Source organism: Sminthopsis crassicaudata, chromosome 2, assembly GCF_048593235.1.
Source record: "Sminthopsis crassicaudata isolate SCR6 chromosome 2, ASM4859323v1, whole genome shotgun sequence".
Taxonomy (NCBI): Eukaryota; Metazoa; Chordata; class Mammalia; order Dasyuromorphia; family Dasyuridae; genus Sminthopsis; species Sminthopsis crassicaudata.
The window spans coordinates 255,246,331-255,256,594 of record NC_133618.1 but is presented as its reverse complement, the minus strand read 5'-3'; the positions used below and the strand labels follow the sequence as shown (position 1 = coordinate 255,256,594).

The 10,264-nt window shown below is 46.8% G+C and overlaps 1 protein-coding gene across 1 annotated transcript; it reads right to left on the bottom strand.

Moving 5' to 3' along the window:
* Positions 1–407: 407 nt before the first annotated feature.
* On the bottom strand, positions 408–9,190 carry LOC141552753 (tripartite motif-containing protein 54-like). The gene is made up of 10 exons (XM_074284757.1): positions 9,071–9,190; positions 5,042–5,190; positions 4,687–4,858; positions 4,475–4,570; positions 3,550–3,783; positions 3,297–3,319; positions 3,082–3,206; positions 1,557–1,771; positions 1,220–1,456; positions 408–989 (listed from the first exon to the last, which is right to left on the bottom strand). The coding sequence occupies exons 1-10, from the start codon at positions 9,188–9,190 to the stop codon at positions 897–899; spliced, it is 1,464 nt and encodes a 487-aa protein (XP_074140858.1). The 3' UTR covers positions 408–896.
* Between the last annotated feature and the right edge of the window lie 1,074 nt (positions 9,191–10,264).

The window sequence follows — 10,264 nt, the reverse complement described above, 5'->3', positions numbered from 1 at the left end:
CCGCGCTTGGGAAGTCCCCGTCCTGAGCCCGGACCACCTGGGGACTTGGAGACACCTTGCGGACTCTAGCGGCGAGCAGTGGCGGTCTATTCGCGCGCCCTCGGGGTGGAAGCAGATGGAGAGAACCCCCAATGCCCTGGATCTGCCCTTCCACCTGCTGCGGGAGCTGCTGGACCGCGCCAGAGAAGAGAGGATGCGCAGCCGTGCGCGGAGCAACGAGCGCTTGCTAGGGAGAGTGGGATAGTGAGGCTGCGGGGGCAAGGGGCTGAGGAGGAGGACCACCTGTGGGGTGAAGAGGGGAGATGGGGAGTTGGAAGTAGGGAAGTCACAGGACAGCGGTCGGGAAAGCGTGGCCGCGGGTGCTGAGGGTTACACGATCTTGTAAAACAGTGAAGTTTGGAGCAAAATTGGAAGCATCTGGTTTATTGAGGGAAACTACCCCCTCTGAGTCTGGTCGGCGCCTTTTCCCCCTACCCAGACAAGGTCTTTCTCAGTCCTAGTAACCGAGTCTCTGCTTCAACGGCGAATCCTTCCATTTCCCCCACAGCCCTCCTCCTCTGGGAAATGGCGACTCTAACCCTGGGATCCCCCAACTCTTGTGGGACTGGCTCAGTTTTTCGGGAAGAGAGTAAGAGAGTGCATAGTGTACTCTAATTAATCCCTGCCCTGAGAAAAGGGAGCTCTCCTCTCAAACCCAACTTCCGAATGGTCACAGAAAGTTTGGGGCTCCAGTTATCCAGGGAGAGGGCGGGAAGAAACTTTTGTAGTGTAAAGCACAGAGCCTGAAAGAAATGTGCAGAGAACTCAAGCTTCCCCAGGATCGAGGCCACCCCAAGACTGGGTTAAAGAAGGCAGTAACCTAGGGAAGCCCCGCCCTTCCGTCAGCACTGCAGTAACTATGGGCTGGAGATTAAGAAGGGACCGGAGGAAAAGCTCTGGGGCTCCCCCGCCTCCAGCTCTGACCCCTCCGAGGCCGCCACGTCTGAACTCTGCAAGTGAAGAAGGGAAGAGTCAGAGGAAAAAGTCACTTATACAGCTTTCTCACCTTTCCCCTTGCCCTTTTCCAGCGCTCTCCCGGGTTCCCGCCCCATCCTCTCAGTCCCAGGGTGGGGGAGGGGCGAGGGAACGGCTTTCTAAGTACATTCTTCACTAAGATACTCAGAGGGATGGGAAGTGGGGATCTATAAAGAAAAAAGGAAAAATCTGTTCCCAATCTCACTGGCTGGCTGCATCCCGGTGTTCCTGCCCCATCCTCGTTCTGGACGCTGACAGTACTGCCGGTCCCTTCACTTCCCGAGATCTCAGTACCACACAGTCCCGGGTTGGGGGATTCCGCCCGGAGAGCCCGGGGAGGTGGTACCGGGATACGGCCTGGAGTTGGGGAGCACCCGCTGTCCTGAAGCTTCGCACTCATCGTTCCGCCAGCCTCGGGCTCCCCACCTGCCTCCTCTACATCCTGGGAAGTCGATTTCAGGGACTTTTATTAGACCCAGATACCAAAAATGCTAGGGATTCTGTCCAAAATCCAGAGGGTGCCGCGCTCCCTAACACCCTACCTGCGGCCCGGTTCTCGGTTCCAAATCTTCCTCCGCGGCAGACTCACGGAGCTGCACTGTCCCGGCTCCAGCTTCTTCTGGGGCCTCGGCTCCCGAAGCAGACGTCGCTCCTACCTCCTCTTCCGGGTCTTCGCTTACACCAGGTTCCTCTGTCGGGGTAGTGTAGTCCCCTTCTTCCGAAGAAGTTGCCACTGCTGCCTCCAGCGGTTCCTCCACTAGATGATTGGTTAGGAAAGGAGGACCAAACAATCAATTCAGACTTCAGTCTCGAAGTCCACGAGTCCTCCAACGCCCCTGCTAGTGTTGGAGATGTCCCAGTCTCTTCACAGCAGGATCTGGATTTCCTTCAACCCTTTCCCCTAGGACCAAGGTTCTCCAACCACTCCCCCAAGATTGAGGTTCCTCTAACCTCCCACCATAGTTGATCCCTCGACTTTCTCCTTTCAGTTCTGAGAGCAGTTTTCGTTATCTCCCAACTAGGGTTAAAACTTGCCCCATCAACCCGAGTTCAAATCTGGCCTCAGGCAGAGGTGTGTGACGCTAGGCAAGTCATTTAACTCCAATAGTGCAAATTCCTTACTCTAAACCAAATGATCTTGGTCAGGACTGTTTAACAGATACTCTTTAATCCAAAACAATGTCTCTGAGCTGGCTTCTACATGTTTCCTAGGGTCTTTTCAGTATTTTCCTTTTTAATTCAACAGATTGTCAGTCTCCTTCCCAGATGTCAGGGTTCAGCTCAATCTCATTCCTTCAGACCCTCTTCAGTTCTATTACCACAGATCATATGTTTCCTGTTTCCCTTTTCTTTTTCTTTTTTTTTATTGGAGAAAATAGGGTAAATGACTTTCCCAGGGTCACACAGCTACTGTTTGAGTCTGGATTTGAACGCAGGCCTGATTAAAGACTGGTTCTTTATTTACCACCTCTTAGCCCTTCCAACTTCTCTTCTCTAAAGAAGCTAACCCCTTGAATCACACTGATTCCCGAAGTCCTGCTAAGTGTCCTTGCACAGATACAAACTGAACTCTTTCATCTTGAGTCCTCAGTCAGACTCGGAATCTAGAGTAATTTCCTTTCCTATTCTAAGAAAATTTAAACGCCAGAGAGGGAGAGGGGTCAGGACTTTTTTTTCTAGAAGAGGGTGAGAAAGGGAGGAAGGAGAGGGGACAGGATAGTGTGAGATATGGAGAGAGCGACAAAGGAAAGGAAAAGAAGGGACTAAAGGACAGGGGAGAGTGACAAAAAGGAAACAAAGAATACATAAGAGGTAGAAAGAAGAAGAGTCTAAGGAGCAATGCAGGAAATAAGGGACGGTGGCCATGAGGGAACAACAATTAGGGAACAGAGTTCAAAAGGTAGAGGCTGGAGAATACAGAAGGGAGACAGAGAGAACATGGGGACAGGAGTGCAGTCGCAGAAAATGAAGAATAGTGACTGGGAGGAGGGGTAGAAGAGCCTTGGGAACAGCGTATTCGAGAGAGACACAGGGATTTTAAGGGTAACATGACAAAATGGGGCCCACTCTTGATGAAGTCCAGCTGGTAAAGTGCCCGTTCCTCTTCGTTGAAATCCACTGCATAATGTTCCATGTTGTCAAATCCGGGTTCCAGGGTTTCCAGCTCTGGGCCACTTACAGCCTCAGTAATCCTGGAAAGAGAAGGAATAGGACGAGTTAGCCCTGGTCCTAAACCCTAATGGAAGGAAGAAAGCAGATGTGGGAGAAGAGGTGCTACTCACTTCTGGATGAGAACCTTGGCATTCTGGACAAGACGGCAGGAGGAAATTGAGGGATCGGGTCGGGTCCATTCCCAACCGACAAGGGAGGAAACGAAAATTCAAGCGCACTGCGCCCAGAGCAGCCCCATAGTTTGGCTAAAAGAAACTAAGGCGGGCCCCAGGAGCATGAGCGGCCCACCTGATCTCTATATTTTGCCCGAAGGTCCATCCACCTACCTGCTTGCCTAATTCTCTCCCTCCTTTACCTACGTACCTGTAGAAAGAGCGGGACCTGGGGTTCCTCAGCAGCCTGCAAAGCTGTGTCCACCAGTTTGGAGGCAGCTTCCACACGAGCCTCGTAGGACTCGCTCAGGGCTCGAAGCTGGCGGGTCTTCTCCGCCTGCTCGTAGGACACACGCTGAAGCATGATCTCCTTACGCTCCTCCAGTATCCCCGCCATGCGCTCGAACTTCTCGCACAGCGTCTGTTTCCGAGCCTTGCAGTTGTCCTGGGGGGTTGGAGTGGTGAGAGGACGCTGGCCAGAGGCCGAGAGGGAGCAAGGATTTATCCTGGCTCTAGGAGAAGGCTGAACCTCCACTCCAGGGATCGCCAACGCCTCCAGGGCTACCGAGTTCCCAGGCTGAGATTAATCCCGGTGCAGGTTCCAGGAGAATCCCAAAGAGTTAGAGAAGAGATCACCTTACACATCAAATCCCAACCCCCTCAATATCCATCTCTTTTGGGATTTGGGTTTCCAGGATGCTACAAAAAAAAAGCAGCTTCTTCTGAGCACCTAACTTAGGTTACTTACTCCATGAGTAAGGTGGTTTTCATAGCTAACTTTACGAAGACTTCGCAATGTCACTCAACTTCCCTATCTGCAGTTTTTCCCGCTCCTGGGACAGTTCTCACAAATATCCAGAGACAAATTTCAGCTCCCAATTAAAAAAAAAAAAATCCTAACAATTAGAACTATCCCAAAGTGGAACGATTTGTCTCTGGGATTCCAGTGAGTTCCCCATTAAACGGAGGCTGGAAGACCTTTTAGAGACGTATAGAGCGGATTAAGTGAGGGGGGGGAGAGGTTGGACTAGATCTCCCATGAGATTTCAGGCATCCTAATAAAGAAAATCACTGCGTTCTCTCGGGGACAACGACAACCTTTAGTTGAGTTCTACGTCCTTAGACCCACTACGCACCTCCACATTCCGGCAGGTGTTCTGCAGCTCTGCTATCAGCGCTTGGATCCGATCATTGGAGGCCACCAGGGTCCGAATTCCGTCAGTCAGCTCGGACTGGGGGGGGGGGGGGGAAGGGAAGGGCAGTACAGAAACGCTCAGGACCTGCTCTTTCCTTTCCTGGCCCAGTACCCCAGCTTCCCCTTCCGCCCCAGTTCCGAACTCCTGAGCACCTTGTGCTGTTCGTACACGTCGGAGAGGGGGGCTACTCGGCAGGCCTGGTGCTCCCCAAACACCTTGCATAGGGAGCAAGTGGGCACGCGGCACGTGACGCAGTAGATGTTGATCTTTTCATCCTCGTGCTCCTCGCAGGTGGGACACTCGGGTTTCAGTAGCGGCTTAGGGCTTTTGGTAGGGAAGTGACGGGGGTCAGGCCGAAACTTAGCCTCAGGGGACCCTGAGACTGCAGCCCTCCTGGGCTCAGCTCGGTATGCTCAGGGGAATGAGGGAATTCTGGTTGAGGGCGGAGGGAAGCGTCTCATATTGGGGGGAGGGGGAGAGGAGAGAAGGTAGGCCCTAAGGTTACACCTGGCAGACTCCTGCTTGTAGATGTCGATGATGTTTTCCACCAGCAGGTTCCTCTGGAGCCCATACACCCCGTGCCTATCGAGGACCACCTCGTGGCGGCAGGACGGACATCGGAATCTTCCGCTGGAGCCCAGCGTGGTTCCTCGGGACTGAAAGGGAAGTTACAAGGGGCCCCTAAACTTGGGTTGCTTCTCCAAAGCCCACATCAATCACTTTCCTCCCATCCAGTTCTTCCAGAGAGAGCGGTCTATGAGTGGGGGAGAGGGGAAAGGAGGGAAAAGTTGGCGTCTCTGGTCCCAAAGGTTATTAGTACAGCATTTTTGAAGGACTGATCAGATGGGGAGGGCCCCGAGAAAAGGGCTTAGGGCAATGAGAGAACTGAAAAACACATTCTTCCTAGATCAGTTAGAGGAACTTGTTTTCCCAGAGAAGAGGGAGTGTAATAGACAAATTTAGCTGATTTTCAAATATTTGAAGAATCCTGCTATGGAAGAGGGATTCCTTTGGCATCAAAGAGCAAAACTATATATAGGTTGAAATTGCAGAGAGTTAGATTTAGGTTTGACGTAAGTAAGGAAAAGCTTCTTAACAATTAGAGCTGTCCACTAATGGAAGGCACTTGCTGGGAAGGTGATAGATTCTTGACGCTTTGCTGAGGGGGAGGGGGCCTTCAAGCAGCGATTGGATGACCTCATAATAGTTATCAAAACATTTATTTAGACCATTATAGTTTGCCAAATGCTTTACAAATATTATCTCATTTTAGCCTCACAAGAAGCCTGAGAAATAGGTGATCTTATTATCTTGTTATGAACCCCATTTTACATATGAGGAAACTGAGGCACAAAGAGGTGGGTGATTTGTGCAGTCATGCACATAAGATCAGTGTTCACCTGGTGGGATTTCGTTCCGATATAGGTTGGACATGATCCCTCTGAAGTTTCTTTCAGCTTTGAGATTCTGTGGTCCTTATACTGTTTCCAAAGCTGGGATGAGGAGCTTCAGGCCAGAGGCCACCTAATGTTCCAGCAGCTACTTTATGCCATCGCTAGGGAAAGGCAGCTGCTTTTGTATAGCAGTACCAGAACACGACCACTAGATGGGGTAGTGGTTCAGTCTTTCCCTTGATGTTTTCCCTCGTAGTCCACTACAACATATACTTCCAGCCATTACAACAAAGAACGTTTATTTATTTATTTTTATTTTTTTTTAACCCATTTACAATTGAATCTAATGAATAAAATTTTCAAGTTATTTACTGAATAATCTTTTCCATGGCTCTGTTCTGGGACCCCTTCTTTTCTTCCTCATTATTTTACTTAAGAGGTCTATCAGCTCCGTGATTTCAATCTTCGCTACATAATTATCAAATTTATTTCTCTAGCTCTAACGTCTTTCCAGTCTTCAGTCTCGCATCTCCAGCTACATCTCGAACTGAATATCTCACGCATATCTTTAATTCAATATGTCCAAAACTGAACTCACCCTTTCTTCCAAAATCCTTTCCTCTTCCTAAGTTCCTAATAACTATCAATTCTTTCTAGTCACCCAGACTCACAATCTAGGTCTCATCATCCATTCTCCACTCTCTCTCAACTCCTATGTGTTTTTTAATCTTGTCCTTTCTCCTTCAATAACATCTCTCATATACTTCCCCTTCCCTCCTCTGTGATTACAGCCACTCTGGAACAGGTCTTCATCATGTTTTATGGACAAATGTAATAGATCCTTCACTCAGTTATCAAAGTGATCTTCCTAAAGCTCAAACCTGAGCATGTTACTCTATTATTTAATCAACTTTTCTGGTTCCCTATTACCTTTAGGATCAACTATAATACCCCCTTGACCTTTAAAGTCCTTTATAATATGGTCCCTTCTTACCTTTTCATTCTTTTTATACTTTATTCTCTTCATGTACTCTGCAATCCAGTGATACTGAACTCTTTGCTGTTTTTCAAACATGACACACCATCTCTCTACTTTGAGCATTTTTACTGGATTTTGGAGGAAAGCATGGAATGCTTGGACCTCACCACCTTTCCACCTCCTAGATTCCTTGACTTCCTTCCATTTTCAGTTAAAGTCCTGCCTTCTAGAAAAGTCTTTTCCAGTCTTCCTTGACCTTAGTAAACTCCCTATTGATTATTTACAATTTACCCTATGTATGGATGTGTGTGTGTGTGTGTATATATACACACACACATACTTATTTATACGTAGTTATTTGCATGCTGTGTCCCCATTTAAACAATAAGCTTGAAGGCAGGACCTTTTTTTTAAAGGTATTCTCATCTTTTATCACAGTGCCTGTCATAGGCACTTAAGAGAATTAAGAAAATGCCAGTTGACTTGCACTGGCCTGTGCAGCAGGAGGTCTAAATTTTAGACCTGGTGATTTCACTTTACTATCCATGTAATCCTGGGCAAATAACTTAAATTTTTGTACCTCACTTTCCTCATATGTAAAATAGAGATACCAATATTTGTACTGTCACTCTCATAGAGTTGTAAATCTTAAAATTATATTTAAATATCAAATATTATTTGGGAGCTCAGTTTCTTTATAAAATGAAGGGAGTACACTAGATGGACTCTGAGTTTTTTCTCAACTCTAACTTCCAATTGGGCAAGGAGAATGTTTTTATTTTTTTTCTTCCTTAAAAGTCTTTGTTCTAAGTTGCTTTTTACTTGATAGTTTTCTGGGACCTTTGAGAGATTAAAAAGAAAAAAAAAGTCCTCATTATTCTTTAAGTTTGAAGGAGGATTCTCTGCTCTTGGAAAGGGGTGGGGTAGGCAGTAAGAGCAGCTAGCATGGTCCCAGAAGGCTGAAACTCAAGAAGTGAAGTGTGGATACTGGTTGAGAAGGTGATGCTGATGGACTTGGAGAAAAATCTGGAGACAGGCAGGCACTGGGGACATGGGTATTTTTACCAGGAGATTTCATGGGACAAATTTGCAATTGTAGACACAGGATATTTAATCTGGATGGTCAAGTGACAGATATTGCTTCTTAAGGGAGAAGATGGAAAGCACAAGACCTTCATTTATGCCTTAACCACCTGCCCTTGTCTGGTTCTGTGGCCCCACCCAGCTAGAATGATATGCAGTATATCCCAGATACCAGTCAACCAGGAGCCCTTTTCTTCATGGCCAGAGTGCTCTTTGGCAAGGTCTCTTAGAAATTAAATTACTTTCCAAATCTTTCTTAGGATTATAGGCTTAGAGTTGGAAAAGTTCTTAGAAATCAGCAAATTCAACCTCCTTGTTTTTTTGTTTGGGAAATTTAGGCTCAAATTGCTTAAAAATTACATGCTTCAGGTCACATGGTTACCTTGCCTCTGGATTAGAACTTGGGACTTTGGACTCCCAAATCCAGTGCCTCTTCCACATCAGTGATTTTAAGCCATGACTCTTTCAAAAAGTCTGATAAAAAGCCCTTGGCCCTATTTTTTTATACTTTAAGTGGTAGCTGGGAACAAGTATATATCAGGCAGAACACACATATAGACACAATTTTCAACATACACCCAAACTCCCCCATAAACCTTAAACAAGACTGTAGGGAGAGGGAAGGAACAAAAATTTAAATGCCTACTATGTGCAAACACTGTGCTAAGTTCTTCGTAAGTATCATTTCGTATGATTATTTGGAAGTCCACCCAGCAAAGCTGTTTTCCTTAGCCCCAAGGCCCAGATCATGAATTCCTAGCAGTCTTTCACTGGGCTGGTCATCTCACTTGGAGAGGGCTTCTGGGTGCTTTGATTCAGTGGGCCCCAGTGTTTGCAGGCACTATCACCTTTCCCCTGTTTGTCCCAGAAGTGCTCCCTCCCTTCTCAGAACACAGTTGCCTGGAGGAAGGTGACCAGGGAAGTCACTTGAGGAGAAAGTATAGTTTAAGATTGATGTTGCTCAAGATCCCAGAGAACGATAGGGGAGGGAGAGGAGGAGGGGGAGAGATAAGGGCAAGAAGATAGGATCTAAGGCAGTCACTAAGGAGGGATTCCTGTAGCTACAGGACCACGGCTCACCTGGAAAATGTCATTGGCGCACTTCCGACACAGGTTGTGCTGGCAGGGGAGAATGACAACGGGCTTGGAGAACATCTCCAAGCAGATGGGACAGATGAGCTGCCTCTCCAGTGTATCCATGGTGTGGCAGTCTCGGGGAAATGAGCTGTAATCCATTTTCAGAGACATCTCAAGGGTGAGAAAAAAATTAAGCCACCAAGAAAAACCTCCTTCCTCACGGCCAACAGAAGCACTGAAGAGCTGAAGCTTGTCCTGTTTATCTCATTTGTGTGGCACAGAGGAACAGTGGCAGGATGAGGGCTGGGGGGCAGGTGGCTGATGGACTGGTCTGTCACTTGTGCTAAATGCAGACCCTGAGTTCTGTCCCCAGGGTAGGTGCTGCATAGGTTAGTTACTCCCAGGCACTCTCATATTACCAAGAAGCCCTTTGAGCAGTAGAGATCAGGCTGGCAGGCAGCCCCAACTAACTCTAAAGCCGAACCTACAGGAAGAATACTTTTTATATTACACATGCCAACTGTTGCATTATGCTGTTCAAACATTTAAGCAAAACTGCCCCACGAGGAAGTTTTTACTTCGATTTCCTCATGACATCTACTCTTCTAGGTCTTTGGCTTCCTCAGCTGGATGATGGATGCATTGTTAGTGGAGCCAAAATGAAACGCTAGGTTCAAAATACAGAGATCCTTGAGAAGGAAGCACAGTAGAAAATTCTTTCCCTGAAATTGTCCAAAAAAGATCTAAATTCTATGACCTCAAAACCGTACTACCAAATTTATGCCCATTCTCTACCTTTTGTTTTTTATAAAAATAAATAAACTTTTTTTTTTTTTTACTTTTTTCTTTTCCTCTCTGAGCTTAGAGATCTTGAGGCTTTGTTGTACATGTAATACAGCCTTTGAGAACCAGAAGGCCTGGTACTAGATTCATGTCTAGAAGAGGAAAGACATTTTTTACTTGATTTTGCCAGCACACCAGCACAACCAATTCAACTTTTAAAAAAATTATATTTTTTCAGTCAGCAAAAATCTGCCTTTTCTTGAAACCCTTCCAATTAAGAATGAAAGAAAAGCAATTTCCATTACACATATGGCCAAACCAAAAAATCTACATTGGCTATGTCTAAAAGCGTCTTTCTTCAATCTTTCACCTCTATCATCCTTCACTATTGTCCTCTGGAATCATGGTTGATAT